Source organism: Berghia stephanieae, chromosome 5 (assembly GCF_034508935.2).
Source record: "Berghia stephanieae isolate SIO BIC M18660-M18661 chromosome 5, UCSD_Bste_1.3, whole genome shotgun sequence".
In the NCBI taxonomy this organism is placed as follows: Eukaryota; Metazoa; Mollusca; class Gastropoda; order Nudibranchia; family Aeolidiidae; genus Berghia; species Berghia stephanieae.
In genome coordinates, this window is record NC_088364.1 from 54,589,265 (window position 1) to 54,607,329 (window position 18,065).

The following is an 18,065-nucleotide window of genomic DNA, read 5'->3' on the forward strand; positions in this document are numbered from 1 at the left end:
CTATATAATATGTAAACATAACATAATAGAGTGCATAGAGAGATGAATTACAAGACAAAGAATATCAAACAAAAAAAACTATACATTTGACCGTTTCCCTCCCAGCTAGGGTACCTGGCAAGGACAAAACCAAGTAATTTCATCCCAAGACAAAGACAGAAAGCATGTTGGAAAACATATACAGGGGGACAGAAGATGCATCAAGAATGACCTCTCCTACTACCAGCATGAGAGGTCAAAAGGCCCAATCCCACAGAAAAGGGGGGTCGTGGGCCCTTATCTGTCCCAAGATCTTAACGATCTTGGCACTTTGCTGAGCACACAAAAAATGAAATAAATCCCAATATTATCTATGATCTGTTTAATGATGTAATCTAACACTCACGATGATGGTCACAACAACAATGTAGTAATTATAACAATAATATATGGCAATAATTATAAAAATATAAACGAAAAAGCAGACTAATAAAGTGAAGAAAAAATATATATTAAAATCAAAATGAGATGAATAAATAAATTATGCACTAACAGCGCAGGTCGCTATAGATACAATGACACTTTAAAAAAAAATAAAAGGGGGTCTCATGGTTATAAAATATTTTATCGTAATATGATATTATTTCGTCTTTCAATTGAAATTTTATTGCACAGAAAGGTGAGCCTCCATCATCACAGAACTATAATATACATATTTGAGATGTGTACTAATTCCCTTACCATTTTCCTCGATTCAAACAGGAAAAATATTTTTGTTGAGAAGAATCTCATGACACTGGTGAAAAAAAATCTGGAACCCCCAAGCATAAACATTTTACATTGGTGTAACAGACATGATACAAATCATAAAAACCTGCTAATCTCCTTTTTCAACAACACAAAATAAATGTCCAGGAATAAATTAATAAGAACTTGGGATCTGTGTAAACTTTTATTGATACACATAGTAATCTTGTTTATATTAAGGTTATATTGCCAGGAGTCACCTACATTAATTTCGTTTGTTTTTGCTTTTAAAGGGTTTAAGGCGCATGCAACACATTTAGGTCATATCAGCGCCAATAAAAAGGAAGAAAATGGGATAGTAAAAAGTTCTAGAACTACAAGTTGAGTACCCAAGAAAAAGGAAGACATAGGGGAACTGGGAACAAATAGGGAACAGATGTATATTCCAAGAGCACACTGTACTTAGTTTGAGACCACCTAAATGTCTCATCCTGACACGAGCACGGGTCCCCACTAAAAGGAACACACTCAAATGTTTATAAATCATATAGATAGATGTAAAACAAACAATACAATGCATAACAGAGAGATGATTTACAAGACAAAAAATATCATCTCCCAAAACAATACATTTGACTGTTTCCCTCTCAGCCAGGGCCAGGAAAAAACCAAGTAATCTCATCCCAAGTCAAAGACAGAAAGCATGTTGGAAAAAGATATAGAACACACAGTAAGTACCTCCCTGCCCCACTATGGGAGGTCAGGAACCCCACCCAGTGTGAACCCCACGAAGGCCTGTTTGTGTTTGTTTTGAAGGGTTTTACGGCGCTTGCAACACATTTAGGTTATATCAGCGCCAGTAAATAGGAAGAAAATGGGACAGCAAAAAGTTATAGAATTACAATTAAAGCACCCAAGAAAAAGTAAAACAAAGGGGAACTGAGAACAAATAGGGATCAGATGTAGATTCCAAGAGCATACCACCAATGTACTTAGTTTGAAATCACCTACAAGTCTCATCCAGACACAAGCACAAAATCCAACAAAGAGGAACACACTCAAATGCTTACATTATACATTCAAAATAAAAATAATAATACATAACAGAGAGATGATTTACAAGGAAAAAAATACCATCTCCCAAAACAATAACTATGCATTTGACTGTTTCCCTCCCAGCTAGGATTCCGGCCAGTGCCAGGACAAAGCCAAGTAATCTCATTCCGAGACATAGACAGAAAGCATGTTGGATAACAGATATAAGGGGATAGAAGACACAGTATCTACCTCCCTGCCCGCTATGGGAGGTCAAGATCCCCACCCAGTACGAACGCCTGTGAAATTGTAAGAGTACATCATGATAGCAACATTGAAATAAATGTTGAAATCAACAGGGAAAACCTAATAACGCAATCATTGCTGAAATCTAAACGAAGCCAAATTCGGATGATGTAGTTGGAGAAAATGCCAAACCAAAATAACCTACATCAGGCAAGCGGCAATGGCAGCAGGCAAGCCCCTGCACAGCTTTGCCAAAAACACTCCAATGGTGATGCTCCATTCGACTGAGCACCCAAGAAGGAGACTACAACAAGACGATTCTTTGCACAAGGAAGCAGATAATCACAATGACTTGTTCGAAACCAAGAACTTAAAGTCAACATCATAAGGACTCCTAAATAATCCACATTGATAATGCTTGCAGTTATTCCAATCCCATTAGATTCTCCTCCAATTTTTATTTTTATTTTTTTTGCTTGTACAGCAAATCTACGAAACCTCTATTGACATATGCTGACCGGTGATGTCGATATAAGTGCACTACTCTATACTATCACCCTGTATGAACATGAATTGAAGGACGATAATCAGTTCTCTTGAATTCCAAATAATACTGGACAAACATTACTTGCAAATTTTTTAAAATAATTTAAACGACCTTTCTCACAATAATTAAAAATAAAGCAATATATGTCCAAAAAAAAATTCAACAAAACACTTTTACAACTATGAAATGCACAAAATCTAAAATGTAAAGATCACTTTGTCATTCCTTGATTTCAAAGAATAAAACTGTACTTATGCCTGTCTCAAAGTTCTGCATTAGCTAAATCAATGAAACAAAAACAAAGAGAGCTTATTAATAGTGCTAATGCCACTTTAACATCTTATCAGTGCAATAATTGTTTTTTGTTTTTAAGGGTTTTACGGCACTTGCAACACATTTAGGTCATATCAGCGCCAGTAAAAAGGAAGAAAATAAGATAGTAAAAAGTTATAGAAATACAATTAAAGTGGCCAAGAAAAGAGAAGACAAAAGGGGAATTGGTTCAAATAGGAAACAGATGTAGATTCCAAGAGCACACTATCAAAGCACTTAGTTTGAGATTACCTAAAAGTCTCATCCAGACAAAAGCACAGGTCCCCACTAAGAGGAATACACTCAAATGTTTTACAAATCGTATATACTATAAAGAAAACATAATACAATGCATAACAGAGAGATGATTTACAAGGAAAAAAATATCATCTCCCAAAACAATAACTATGCATTTGACTGTTTCCCTCCCAGTCAAGGTACCCGGCCAGGGCCAGGACAAAACCAAGTAATCTCATTCCAAGACAAAGACAGACAGCTAGTTGGAAAACAGATATAGGGGGATAGAAGACACAGTATGTACCTCCCTGCCCACTATGGTAGGCAGGAACCCCACCCAGTCAGTGCAATAAAAAAAGGGCGATGATGAGATAGTCAAAAGAATACATATCTAGAATTCATCAGCACTTACCAGAAACTCTAAGACAAAGTGAGCTGATTCGGGGAACAGAAAAAAAAATCTAGTTTGATTGTCTATAGTCTATAGCCAAAAGGGAGTTAAGTTAAATGCTCACAGTACAAATTTGTATAACAGATAATTTAGAGGGAAAAAATAATAATAAATTTGACTTGTTCCTTGTGGTTTCAAAATTTAAGCACAACTAAATATCATTTCAGAAAAAATAGATAAAGATAAATGGAAAGAAACAACATCCATAGGAGGGGAATAGAGTGACAGAAAGAGCTTCTATCCACACCTCTTAATGACTGTTTTGTTTGTTTTTAAGGGTTCTATGGCGCTTGCAACACATTAAGGTCATATAAGCGCCAGTAACTAGGAGGAAAGTGGGATAGTAAAACGTTCCAGAATAACAATTAAAGCACCCAAGAAAAAGGTAAGACAAACGGGAATTGGTTCAAATAGGAAACAGATGTAGATTCTAAGAGCACACTATCAAAGTACTTTCTTTGAGATCGTCTAAATGTCTCATCCAGACACAAGCACAGGTACCCACTAAGAGGAATACACTCAAATGTTTTATTGTTTTTGTTTTTAAGGGTTTTACGGCACTTGCAACACATCAAGGTCATATCAGCGCCAGTAAAAAGGAAGAAAATGGGATAGTAAAAAGTTCTAGAATTACAATTAAAGCACCCAAGAAAAGGTAAGACAAAGGGGAATTCGTTCAAATAAGAAACAGGAGTAGATGCCAAGAGTACACTATCAAAGTACTTAGTTTGAGATCACTAAAGTCTCATCCAGACACGAGCACAGGTCCCCACTAAGAGGAATACACTCAAATGTTTTACAAATCGTATATAACATAAAGAACACATAATACAATGCATAACAGAGAGATGATTTTCAAGGAAAAAAATATCATCTCCCAAAACTAACTATACATTTAACTGTTTCCCTCTCAGCCAGAGTATCCGGCCAGTGCCAGGACAAAACCAAGTAATCTCATCCCAAGACAAGGACAGAAAGCATGTTGGAAAACAGATTTATGGGGATAGAAGACACAGTAAGTACCCCTCTGCCCGCTATGGGAGGTCATGAACCCCACCAAGTCTCAATGACTGTCAGGGAGGAGGTGGCTTCAATTTACCTAACTATGAAAATTGAACGCAAAATACATTGAGGTAAAGCAACACCAATAACTGAGAAAAATTGGGGAGAAAATCAAGCAGAAGCAAACTAAGGCTACTTACGAAACAGATGGAATGTCTTGATATATCATCATTACAATTGAAACACAAGTTAAAGTGGAATGATACTGCAACCAAAAAGGGATGTAATCGATAATCACAATGACACATTACTTTATTTAAACATTAAACAAAGATAAAATTTACACTCGTTGATGCTGATCATTTGTGAAAGAAAAAATAATCAATATAATAATAATGAAGGAAATCTGACATCCTACCTGACATTCTATTTTGTTTCATCATAATTAATCACACTCACTTTATATGGTTGTAAGCAAGATAACTACACAAAAAGAAAAAAAGAAAGAAAAAAAAGAAGAGAATAAATAAAATTCAACACACATCTGTAACTCCTGACAATTCAGATCCCCCGATAACTTAGTAAAACACCCACTACTTTCATAAAAGTAAAGAGACAAATCATGTACATCTAACATTCACATATTACATAATCTATACACACAAAACAAGAATCATTGCATGGCTCAAGTAATTTGCAAGTCAAAGGGTAAGACAAATTAGCATATTTGACCAAAGACAATATAATTAGCACGGCATCACGATTTTTATTTTAAATTTTCAATTCAATCACAGCAATCCACTGCATAATCATGTTGTCGATGAGGTAAACATACTAAAAACACTTTCTCATTCTACATCAATGCCAATCATGAAATACTACACTACAAACAAGAATATATAACATATGGACATGAATTTTTTATTGACAATACAATATAACAGATCGTACCTCGATGTTCAACTTATATATATTCATCTAAGAAAATTCAAACCTTATTGCACCAAGCTTTGCCATAATCATGTTTGAATACAAATTTCACTTGAATGTAACTACACAAATCTATCATCTGAAAAGAAAAGGTTTGATTAAGGTTATTCTTTGAAAATATCTAGGGAAACACAGATATTCGTCCTTAATATATATATATATATATATATATATAATTCTGCTATTGTTTACTTTTTATCACATCCATTATCAGATGGTTGCCAAATAATTGAAAACATATTTTAAATACTATATCAAAACTATGTCCATTCAAGTGGAAGAGACACAACATGTGACAAAGTGTGATATGATGTTTTAAACATTTATGTACATGCATCATATAATCTACATCAGGGCGTGTTATTATCTACTTTCACAACAAAATCAATTCTCGTATTCACATCATATCGGTCAGATCTTTAAGTCAGTACTAATAGTCAATGCTGACAACAACACAACTCATTTGACAGCTCTCAGGTGTGAAAAAAATTCACAAAATCAGAATAAAAAGAGAAACTGCATTTTTCTATTTAGAGTGAAAATATACTGATCACGATCAATAATTGAGTAAGAAGAATTTAGAAGTAAAGAATCGTGGTCTAGAAGAACAACGAAAACTCATTTACCAGACATTAACATAATACTCACTTCCAAAATACAGAATTTCAGAAAAAAGAGATTGGTTTGAACAATTCTGTTGAAAGCTGTTTAATGCCTCAAAAAAATAAATAAATAAATAAAAAAATTAATGAAATGACTTAACGTACAAAAACAATGCACTGTGAAATCTCTCTTATAACAGGAATGATAATTGAACTGAATTGTATCATTGAGTAGAAAAAAAAAGTAGTAACTATGCGGTGTAATAAAGAGGAAACCAAATTTAAATCTATTGCTTCAAGTAATTTTGTGAATTTCATTCTGAACAAGAGAGGAAGACATCAGATAAATGTAATGAAATTCAGCAATTGGTTCGTATCGGGTCAGTCACTTGTCGGATGCTTTAAATCATAGCAACTCCCCTCCCCTAAAAATTTGCTATTTAAATCATGAATGATGGAATCTGGAAAAAAAAAAAGCAAAAAACAAAAACAACTCCAGACACAGAAACAATGATAAAATCATCAATAAAGCTATATGGATCAGATGCAGAGGACCTTGAATACAGCAATTGACTGGGGGGGGGGGGGGGGGGGTTGGGGGGGGGGCCAATTTTATATACTATCAATATCAATGCAGGATGGCATTACTAACGTCAATTAGTAGAAAAATCTAAATCTAAAAAGCTCGTTGAATCCAAGGTCCAATGAATCGCTGCATGGAGTATTTCTTTAAAAAATGAAGATATTACGAAAAAAGAAACAAAGCAGAGAGAGAGAGAGAGAGAGAGAGAGAGAGAGAGAGAGAGTTGCTGTATATAACCATTAGTCATCTACATTGTATATTGTGTGAAAAACTGCTAAGTTTTCGAAAAGCATACAGCCTAATTCAATCATCACAGTCACATCACTTGGTATACATCATATTATGAATCACAACTTTCAAAAGAAAAACGCATATTTGTTGAATTAAAAATCAATCTAACCAAAAAAGAAGACATGAAAACAGCTTTAGTAACTGTATTTACATATTTGGTATTGATACGCTTGAAATTAAAAAAAATTAAATTAAATGAGTGTAATAAAAGATTAATCAAAAACAATTACAGTGCAACCTCTGGATAAAGACAGACCTGGGTAACGACATTGATCTCTGGGCCTGATATTTTTGCTATATAATACTAGTAATTAAAACCCCTGTTTATGACATCGAAATAGCAATAATTATTTTTTTAATTACTACTAATAGACAACATGCAACATTGTTTCCAATCAATGTCAGCTCGTCCTCTTAGCCAATAAAAACATCTTTTGCAGCTAATGAGATGTCCCACTGAAAAACGAGGTTTGTCATTGTTTTTTGTCATTGTTTTTCAAAATGACTTAGTGTTGGAGTATTTTTGTGGGCGAATGTTACAAAAACGAACTTTTGGCAAATGTTCCAACTTATAGTCCCATCACCTGTGAACAGGCAAAAATTATTGCGGACAAGTTTGGAGTGGTGGACTTTCAAGTGAACAATGGTTGGTTCAATAGATTGAAACAGTGACATGGCCTTTAGATCTTTATCCTATACCCATGCCTGCTCCCTAATTTATCACTTACAATTTGTCTTTAAAGTAGCCTATGACGAGTCTGTTGAGCACTGTTTACGATCAAAACAATGACAATACTCATCGGAAGTGTAAGTTAACTGGTAAACCCTCTGTCAATGAGAAAAACACATTCCAAGGAGGTTGGGATATGTCTTATTACAGGCCCTGGTTGGTTTGGCATCACGTCGTCATATTCTCGGGTCTCGCCACTTGTCACGTCCCCTTTTCCGCCATTTCGAAAATCCCAGAATAACAACATCCCTGGATACGGACATAATTTTTCCAGTCCCGGGCGATGTCTGTATAGTCACTATATATATAATTTTTTTCCCACAAATCGGAGTTGGCAAATTATTAATTGCCGGTGAAAAAAAAACACACAAAAAAAAACATTGGTGGTCGTGGTGGTGGGGGAAGAGAAATAAAGAAAATAAAATAAAAGAAAGAATGAAAAATGGAAAAATACCAATATCTGTTCAGAATATCATTTCAACAAGATCTGTCTGACTCAAAACATGCACCATTTTGAAATTTAAAATTTAAAAAAAGCATATCACTTCAACTTTTAAAGTATCAAAACATAATTTTTAAAAACGGATTTCTCCTTGATCAAGTACCAGTTTTTGGGGAGAGTAGGGCATGGAATTTTCACATCTATCTGATAGCTAATGGTCGTAGGTATTATGAAAAACCATAATTTCGGAGAAAAAGAACCTGTAGTGATCACAAAAGGTTGTGAGTTCGTCATCATATTCAGTGAGACAAATGATAAAAGCAAAGTGACAATGTTTTATTCTTAAATAAAAAGTTCTTGAAAACAACAATGTTGAAAAATGTATTAAATAATTATGAAGAAAAAAATAATACTTTCCCACCAAAAGCATTGTGATGTTAAAAAAAAATAAAAAATAAAAAAGTCAGATTGGTTAATATAAAGTTGAAATTATGCTTCCCATTCATGTAATGTCTCATTTGAATCCAATTAACATTTTATTCCTTTTTTTCCCCCCAACCAAATGTTTATCATTATTGACTGACAATAAATGACAAAAACAAAGGATCTGCAGTATACATGAAAAATAAGTTACCATTACTTACAGTAAGAAGCATAAAGTGTATCTAATCAATTAAAAAATTAAAAAGGATAACCAAATTTATCCTTTAGAATTAGTATCATCTTTTGTCCAAAACAAGTTGGTACAAATCCACTCATCACTCCTTACTTTCCATTGAAGTACAACCCTAAAAATCGTAATTTCTACACATCTACACTTTCAGAAAGTTACAGAAAGGTATCTCATAATGTTCCTTAATATGTGGGTTGCTGGTAGTCTGGAGTTTCCTTCTGCTGACTAAAAGGTGGCTGCTGATAAGGATCACCGGTGTCACTGCCAGGGAAGGAAGAGTATGGGGATGAGGCATTGGGGTCTTGATCATAACCTGAAGCGAAAGCTTCCTGAGTCCCCAGACGGTAGCGACGAAATGCAAAGAAAGCAAGAGCTCCCTGGTTATTAATGGGATTGAAAAAAAAATTAATATAATTATTATTAAATGAAAATATCAATTATAATAATAAGAACAAAAATAACAAGAACAATATGATAATAATAAAAACAACAACAACAACAACAACAATAATAATAATAATAATAATAATAATAATAATAATAATAATAATAATAATAATAATAAAAGAAGAAGAAGAAGAAGAAGAAGAAGAAGAAGAAGACGAATGAGTAGCCTAATAAACCGTCTCTCTGGTAACACTATTGCCAGATCATTTAATAAAGTGGGTTACAAGACACAGATTCAGAAGGGGAGGGGGGATTGTAACAATCAAACCTTTCAGTGGCAGGAAAAGGGAATGTTTTGCTCTTTAATTTCTGAATAAGTTTATCTTGGCTGACAATGATTATATCTTGTGCAATACACTGAAATCAGAGACACAATGCAAGACAGTACAAGTAATGCTCGCAATGACATTTAATCATACAGATACACATTGGAATGCTATGAAAAACGTTGGATATATCAATACATGCCAATTTTGTTGTATGAGATTTAGACACGTAATCAATCCCTCCATCTTGAAGTAAGTAAATTTAACAAAAAAGTGTTATCAAGCATTTTAGGTTAAGGACAGGTCTGGATATGTTGTTATTCGATCTTTTCTCTAAAGAAAATATTGTTCATGTAATCTCCCTCTTCAACAGTGCCTTCCTCGATTATTTCTTGTATCAATAATTCTTCAATTATAGCCCTTAATGCTATGGTTTCCTGTGCATTAAATTTCAATTGATGGGGGATTTTATTTTGAAATGGGGAGAAGTGAATTGGATTTTCCAACATTGCACAACACATTGCAAGATTACTTCTGTGATTTTTTCCCAATTATGAATAAAATGTCTTGTTCGACCACCTAAAGCTAGATCATTTCCTTCACTTACATTTAATATTGTTCGTCGAGATTTGTTGTTGTAGTTGTTGTATTTGTTGTTTCTGTAATGTTGTCCCCTATCGTTGTACACTGGGTTTTTCCCATCTAAAAAAGATAACCTTTTTTAAAAAAAGAACGACTTGTTTTGATGTGTTTGGTATGGTTTGACACGACGATTGCTTACAGGGTTCACTTTTTAAAGTGATTCCGCATGTGCAGGGACGCTGTCTCGGGCAAGGCCATATGAATATTCAATGGGTCTATAAAATGGTGAATACTGTATTAAACTTAGTTGTAACATTGTTTTAAACCAGATCAAAGTTTAAAATATAATTATTTTTTGCCTCTATAAAAAAGTCAAATTTGAGGACATCAGTGTCCATTTAAACTCCAATTCCACTGAAAGCAGTTCTTAAAATATTTGCAAAATAAAAATCTGCATAAGCAAAAATTTCCAACATTTTTCGACCTTCACCACCATGTAAATAAATTATAATGCATTTGATTCATGATTCATTAGCAAGTTCTAAATTATGTGACACCAAAATCACAAAACTCACCCATGAAGCAATAGAAAAGAAAGAAAATGCTATGGCAGCTTGAACATTGTCACGGCCACGGTGCAGCCCACTTTTGTCTGTGCGCCTCCATGCATCAGCCAGGTAGCAGAACCCAACAAACCACAAGAAAGTCCATAAAGCTGTAATCAGACAAATGTGACATCCAATTAAATAAATCTTCTTCAAAATAACATACAACATATAAAATCCCTTCAAACCTTACAGCTGTTAAAATCCTGTGTTATATCTGTGATTCTACCAATATCATCTCAACTCTCCTATGTACAAATGCATATAAAACCCTGCAAGGCTTTGGTAGAAGATTGAGGAAAAAACAAAAACGCATAAAGACTAAACCAATGCCAACCAGGGATTTTGGGCAGCAAAAACAGGGATTTTTCATCCCAAACAGGGATAAAATGAAAAATAAAACTGCACTCACCAAAAATCTACCACTACAATATACGAGAGGGTCAGAATCAAAATGTACTAATTCACACAAATCAGATATTGGGGAAAACAAGCATTTAACAAAACTCATTTTTGAGGTCCATGTGACTTAATAGAAAAGGTTTAAAACTCAAGAACACCTTAATTTGACTTAATCAGGTGGATGGGGCTTGAAATATCATTTAATTTGATACCTTACTTGTCCCTCTATGACAAACAGTTCGTGAGTTATTGATATTTTTCAGCAGAGTGAATGAATAATATGTTATCTCGATGCACCCTTCTAACCAGAATCTTGCGGAGATCAGAAAAGTTTGGGTTTTGCAGTAAAATTGGGCCACTAGTTGTACACTCTGAATTTGTGCTGATTAAAAAATTAATGGCAAGTGCTGGGCATCATTTTAAAGGTCTGAAAATAAGCTTTATTTTCATATAAGTAAGTCATCTTCATGTACGGTAAGTATGGAAAAATTAGGGTTAAATGAAATATATGAGGTTCTTGGACTGAAGGAGGATAATAAAATAGTGTGCAAGTTTATTAATTTCTCTGGAATTTGGAAGAACCATTATTCAATTAAAATTAAATGTCTATAATTATAATTATACTAAGCATAATTATAATTAGTACTTTGGTTTTTAAAAATTCAAAATGCATTGGGCTTGATGAAACGTATATATCACTATAAAGCGCTTTTTAACACAAGAATAATGATATCAAAATTTTGAAAATCAGATAAGCAGAAGAAAAGTTGTATTAAGTTTAAAGGCTGAAAAATGGACTCCTATTTGCCTTTGTTATTTACTGACAGACTTTGTGACCTGAAACTGTTGTATTTCCAGAAGTGACCTTCATTTGGATTTCAAAACTGGCGCTAACCTTTGATTAATATTTTTCTGGATGAATTCAGGGATGTAGGATAAAATTTTGCCCTGAATTTAATTTTAATAAAAAGTTAAGATGTTAAATTACGTATGATAGCAAAAATTTTGATTTGCCAATTTCTGATTATTTAATTATTCAAAGCTAAATTATACCATATTTCATCCACAATCAAAGAGATACTAAATTGGATTAATTTAAATACAGTCCAAGTCGGTTTATTGGGACGACTCAGCTCCCGACAAATTGTCCCAATACTCTTCAACAGTCGTATCGTCACTTCCTTCCTAATGACGCATGGTAACTTAGTAACACTGGCTCTAAACTATCGGAACAATGGCGGATGCCGTACGAAATATTTCTCCAGCAAGCATAAAAGCATATCCAGAGGAAAAACTCATAAATTTGATGATGTTTTGACTTTTACACATTCTGATCACAAGGCATATGAAAAGTTCTAGCCAGCATGAAGAATAAAAAGTAATGATTTTCTTTGTTTAGAACCAAGATGGCCACCGTTGCCGGGCGGCGTGACATCAGACAACTGAATCTAATTAAGTGGCGGACATGAAATTTGGTAATTTTTCAGATTGATTACATAGAAATAAGGGAGACTTGTTTGACACCTAATTTGGGTTACTTCAGCCACCACCTGACTGCTAACTTATCAAACGATGAGAGACAAATATGACTGCACAAACCAATTAACGAATATGCCACTTATAATAATTGCATAAGTAAGCAATGGATTAGAATGCACTGTCTACCCAATCGTCTCATTGAACAAACAAAACTATCACTCATTACCCATCGCACCGTTGGTCAATTGACCCATGACCATGTTCAAAACGATGGCTGTCGATGACACTGCCAAGGAATACAAGTAAGCTCTATTGTTCACATCTCTGTGATGACTATGACACACGGTTTGACCACAACCTGATTGGCTGTCAGGATAGACACTAACAGATGATACAGGTTAAGTCTATTGTTCACACCTCTGTGATGAATGGTACGACCATACATCCTGTTGACTGTCCCGTTGGACTTAGTTTGCATTATATAAAGCATCGTTTTAAATTGTAAGCAAAGAAAAACTTTATGGGGACGGCCGGGAATTGGAAAGGGTATGGCTTTTTATATAGAAAAATAACCGTTCCCAAGGAATCGTCCCAATAAAGCGGCGTCCCCAATACCGGCTTGGACTGTATAAACAACACTAAACAATATGGTAATTCCTCCAGAAGTAAATAAGACATAAATCATTAAAATTCATCAAAAAAACAAAAATATATATTGATTCTTTCCCGAGACCCATTACTCAAAATTCATAAAAATTGGATCACAGCACTGGGCCATTTATCAGTTCACTGCTAGAGTCCAAATGGACGTTTACCAAAGTACATATATTAAAACGAATCCATAATTTTAAAATTTAAATATAATTCTAAAATTTCAAAATTTTGTACTTCATTTGATTTCTGAGAAATACAATCAGGAATTAAGAATGAAATACATAAGCTACAATTCCGGGATGCTGGGATTTTGGCTTGAATCCGGGACAATCCAGGAAAATCTGGGATGTCTGACGGGTCTATTATTACCTTCCTCCTCAAGTAACAACAACAGCAACAACAACAAAAAGAAAAAGAGAATACTACTACTGCTATTGTAATTGATCTAAAAGAAATGTGAAAGTTGTATGAAAGTGTATTATTAAGTTATCTAAAATGTTATGCTACATTTTGCTTTTTAAAATTTATTTGGTACTTGTGGAGAACCAGCAATATTTGTGGGGAAATAAAGGCTACTCATTCATTCTAATTACTATACTACAACTGGAAATTAACATCGATTGAGCGAATCTTTCGAACCATCAATGACCAAACTCTCTCTCCCTCTCTTGATGTGTGGTCTTTGACAAACATTTAATGCAATAGTCAGGTCATCTACAAAAACAGCAACCCAAAACAGAGAGAGAGAGAGAGAGAGAGAGAGAGAGAGAGAGAGAGAGAGAGAGAGAGAGAGAGAGAGAGAGAGAGAGAGAGAGAGAGAGAGAGAGAGCAACATGGAAAGGAAAATAGCGACCTCTCTGCCCACCACAGGAGGTAAGAAGACCCCACTTAGAGGAACAAAAATCATATTGTATCTGAAATGCTTCCATAAAATTGTGGTGCTCAACATAAGATCTGTATTTCAGATTATTATTTACCTAGATAAATAAAATTGATAGTGAGAAATATGCCAGATATTTATTGTATACTTGACTTAAAATGATAGCTGAGGTTAATGACAGACCACCAGCCCACGATTCAAACACTACCAAACCCTTCTTCCTTCACCCCCAATGAGAAATCCACCAATAATCTTTAACCTCTTTATTAATATTCAAAAGTCCTCTTACCAGATATTGCTAGATCAGCCAAGACAGCGTATTTCCTGTGAGGAATGCTGCTGAGGTTGTCAAAAAGAGCATCCACTACAAGGAAAGTGAGACATATGAGGAATGCAAAAACTCCTATGACTGTTCCATATCTGCAGGCATTGTCATCACCATTCATGATGCACTTATGGTCATACCATCCTCCTGATGAGATGCATCCAAACACTACGATTGAAAAGAGCTGAAACAGCAATGACAATTAATTAGTAGTGAAAAAGACATCCCTGATGACGTAGTACATAGGAATAAGAGTGTCACATAGTTTGCTCAATGTTGCAGGTGTCTTAATCCCTTAAAAGCAACATTGATTTTTTTTTGTTTTCAAATATAGGTTTCCTATTAATGCATATTTTTTATGGAGAATAAACTGTTTCCACCGAGAGAAAAGTAAGAGTATCGCGACTTGGACTTCAATTATCTATAATCGCATTGCCGTTCCTTATCTTTTGATGAAAACTGTAAGATCTGGTGTTGAGTCCATGGGTCAAAGTTGGCAACAGTCACTTCGCATGAAAGTGTTGAATGCCATAGACAAAAAACCTGAAACAATCCAGTGACCCACCAAGCTGGGAATCAAACAAAATTATGTGGCACTTACAAATTCGCTAAATATATAAAACAGTGACTGTAATAGTTGATTTAGTAGTGTGTTATTGTCATAGATTCTATTAAATGAAAACTGAATCCAAATAATATATAATTCAAGCTCACCAATACTATAAAATGTACTGAAATAATACTGTATGCAAATATCAAAGATAGTTTGAAAATATAAATAACCTTGCTATAAATCACAATAACGTACATTTACAAAAAAAAAGAAGAGATGATTCACAAGTAATTTCAGCAGCAGTAGTAGTAATTTCAGTGATGATAATAGCAATTTCTCAAAAAGGAGGAAAATTTCTAGGTCTCTCGATCAAACACAAGCAAAGTGTAAAAATAACAGGAACATAGTTTTGTATGTTATGTAATATATTACTACTAGTGTAAATCCATTCTTATCATTAGACATAAAATTAGTCCAAAAGTGAAAAAAAAAAAGAAGAGTAAACTAAGTCAATGACCATTACTTTATTGTAATAAATTATCTATCTACAACCAGAAAGAGAGAGCGAGAGAGAGAGAGAGAGAGAGAGAGAGAGAGAGAGAGAAAGAGAGAGAGAGAGAGAAAAAGAGAGAGAGAGAGAGAAAGAGAGAGAGAGAGAGATCCTAAGAACTCACTTAGCATTGGTTATTTTTATAATAATGAGCCAAAGGGTAATCAATCCAGGGGGAGAGGTAATCGTTTTCAAATGAAAATACATATTTATGACTAATAATATGTTGCAAAGATGCAGAATCAAAATCAACATTGACTGATTAGTTGAAGAAGAAAATTGTACTAAATTTTAAAAAAATGAAAACTCTCAGGTGTTGAAGAACGCAGTCTTGTGATGTTGTGTAAACTTGACTCCTTAGTCATCATAATCATAGTTAGTCCCAAAGGGGGAGAGGTAAACGTATTCAAATGAAAATCTACACTACACATGACTACTAATTACTAATAATATGTTGCAAAGATTAAGATGCAGGATCAAAATCATTGGGCCTTGGGTGTACCTATGTGTATGCAAATTGACTGATTAGTTGAAGAAGAAAATTATACTAATTTAAAAAAAAAAAAATAAAAAAAAATCTCAGATGTTGAAGAACGCAGTCTTGTGATGTTGTATCTAGGGTCTGGAGTAAGAAGAGAGTGAGTGAAGTGAGAGTTGCAGTAAATTGTAAACTTGACTCCTTAGTCTTAGTCATCATAATCATAATCATAATCATAGAGTTAGTCTCGACTCGTGTTGAATAGTTGAAAGAAATGTTCGTTTAGTTTTTAAAAATGATATTCCAAAAACAGAGAGTACAAGTACAACAAAAAATTAACTTGACATTGAACATGCTGTATTGGTTATATCTGGAAGTTAGGGCTAGGGAAAAAGAAACATTTCATTGCAATTGCAGGGTCGATCACATGACCAAAGTACTAAGTTCAGTACCTCCTCCACCGCAATCGAGATGCAAGTGATAAAGAGATCGGCAATAAAGATCTAAATAATTTACTCGAGTTTTTAGAGTTTTAGATCGTTAACATTTAAAACAATGTTATTCGCACTGCACATTGAATACCAAAGATGATGCTCTTTTTTTTTTTATTATGCTAATTTTGACACCGGACCGCTTGTGCTTCTTGTTGACCAAGACGGAACAACCTTGCCTTACCACACATAGGAGTCGCAGAATAACTTGTGGTTTCTTGATATATTCAACAGGGTCAAAAGGAGCCCCTGCCTTTCCAGATCCAAATGCTCCACCTGCAACAGTTGACATGATTCTTCTTCAATTAGCAAACGGTCACTCAAACAAACAATCACACAAGTCGAGTCTCGAGAACAACAATCCTCTGCGCATACATGTCAATGACGTCATGAAATTATTTCCTTCATGAAAATAACACACCGGAAGTGACATTTGACGTGTAAATAGTAGACCCCCCCCCCCTCTCTCTCTCTCTCTCTCTCTCTCTCTCTCTCTCTCTCTCTCTCTCTCTCTCTCTCTCTCTCTCTCTCTCTACGCGGCGAAGTATATAGATGGGAGAGAGAGAGAGAGAGATAGATAGATAGATAGATAGATAGAAAGATAGATAGATAGAGAGAGAGAGAGAGAGATCATTTTAAAATTAAAAGGTGAGAAGGATGAATAATGCTTATACTTATAGGACGAAAGAAGGGGTGGGGTGGGGAGCATATTATTCTCTGTAAGAAGGGCATTTTTAAGAAGAAGTGGTATGTAGCAGTAATAGTGACAGCATATACAGCAGCAGCAGCAGCATCTGTAGTAGTAGTAGTAGTAGTAGTAGTAGTAGTAGTAGTAGTAGTAGTAGTAGTAGTAGTAGTAGTAGTAGTAGTAGTAGTTGTAGTGCAGTCCACTCCGGATAATCGCAACTTTCGGTTAACCGCATCATATCCCAAGAAACGGAAATAATTCTCTATAAAAGTCACTGGTTAATTTATTTTTTTCATTGAGTTGGAGGTGTGGGTCCAGGAGAAGGAAGAACCTTGTCTGGACGCCGGTTTGGATCATTCTTGGTCTGGCTACTGGATCTAGGCTGGTATCACCTTCAGGGTCATGGCAGCTCACAAGCTCCTGTACGACGGTAACGTGATGATCCTTCTCAGGAGAGAAAACAATACACCCCAAGCTGGAATAAACAAAGCAAAGAATTGCTGAAAAAATATGAGGAGACACACGATGAGCAGGTTGGAGAAGAACTACTAAACACACTACATGAAAGCCGAAAAGAGAGATGGGTAGAAACTGTTGAAAACTTTGACCTCAGTCACTCCAGCCACCATGCATGGCAAACCCTCAAAAAGCTAAACCTTGAAGCTCGTCAAACAAAATCACACACCCCCCCCCCCCCCTCCCCACCCAGATTACTGCTGACGAAATTGCCAAAGAAATTAAACAACGGGGACAACACAGCCCAAACCATCAATTTGAAAAAGAAATAAGAAAAGAATA

General features: G+C 34.8%; 2 protein-coding genes across 2 annotated transcripts in view; both read right to left on the reverse strand.

Annotated features, from left to right (window-relative positions):
- LOC144973219 (uncharacterized) overlaps positions 1–13,395 on the reverse strand; it is a 498,849-nt gene extending 485,454 nt beyond the window's left edge. The window contains exon 1 of the mRNA XM_078915389.1: positions 13,386–13,395. The gene's annotated coding sequence lies outside the window, so the exon portion shown is untranslated. The remainder of the gene's footprint in view (positions 1–13,385) is intronic.
- Positions 5,717–16,985, reverse strand: LOC144973218 (synaptogyrin-2-like). Its single transcript, XM_078915387.1, has 4 exons — positions 16,764–16,985; positions 14,472–14,691; positions 10,738–10,877; positions 5,717–9,244 (listed from the first exon to the last, which is right to left on the reverse strand). Exons 1-4 carry the CDS (start codon positions 16,869–16,871, stop codon positions 9,050–9,052), a joined length of 663 nt encoding a protein of 220 aa, XP_078771513.1. The 5' UTR covers positions 16,872–16,985; the 3' UTR covers positions 5,717–9,049.
- Between the last annotated feature and the right edge of the window lie 1,080 nt (positions 16,986–18,065).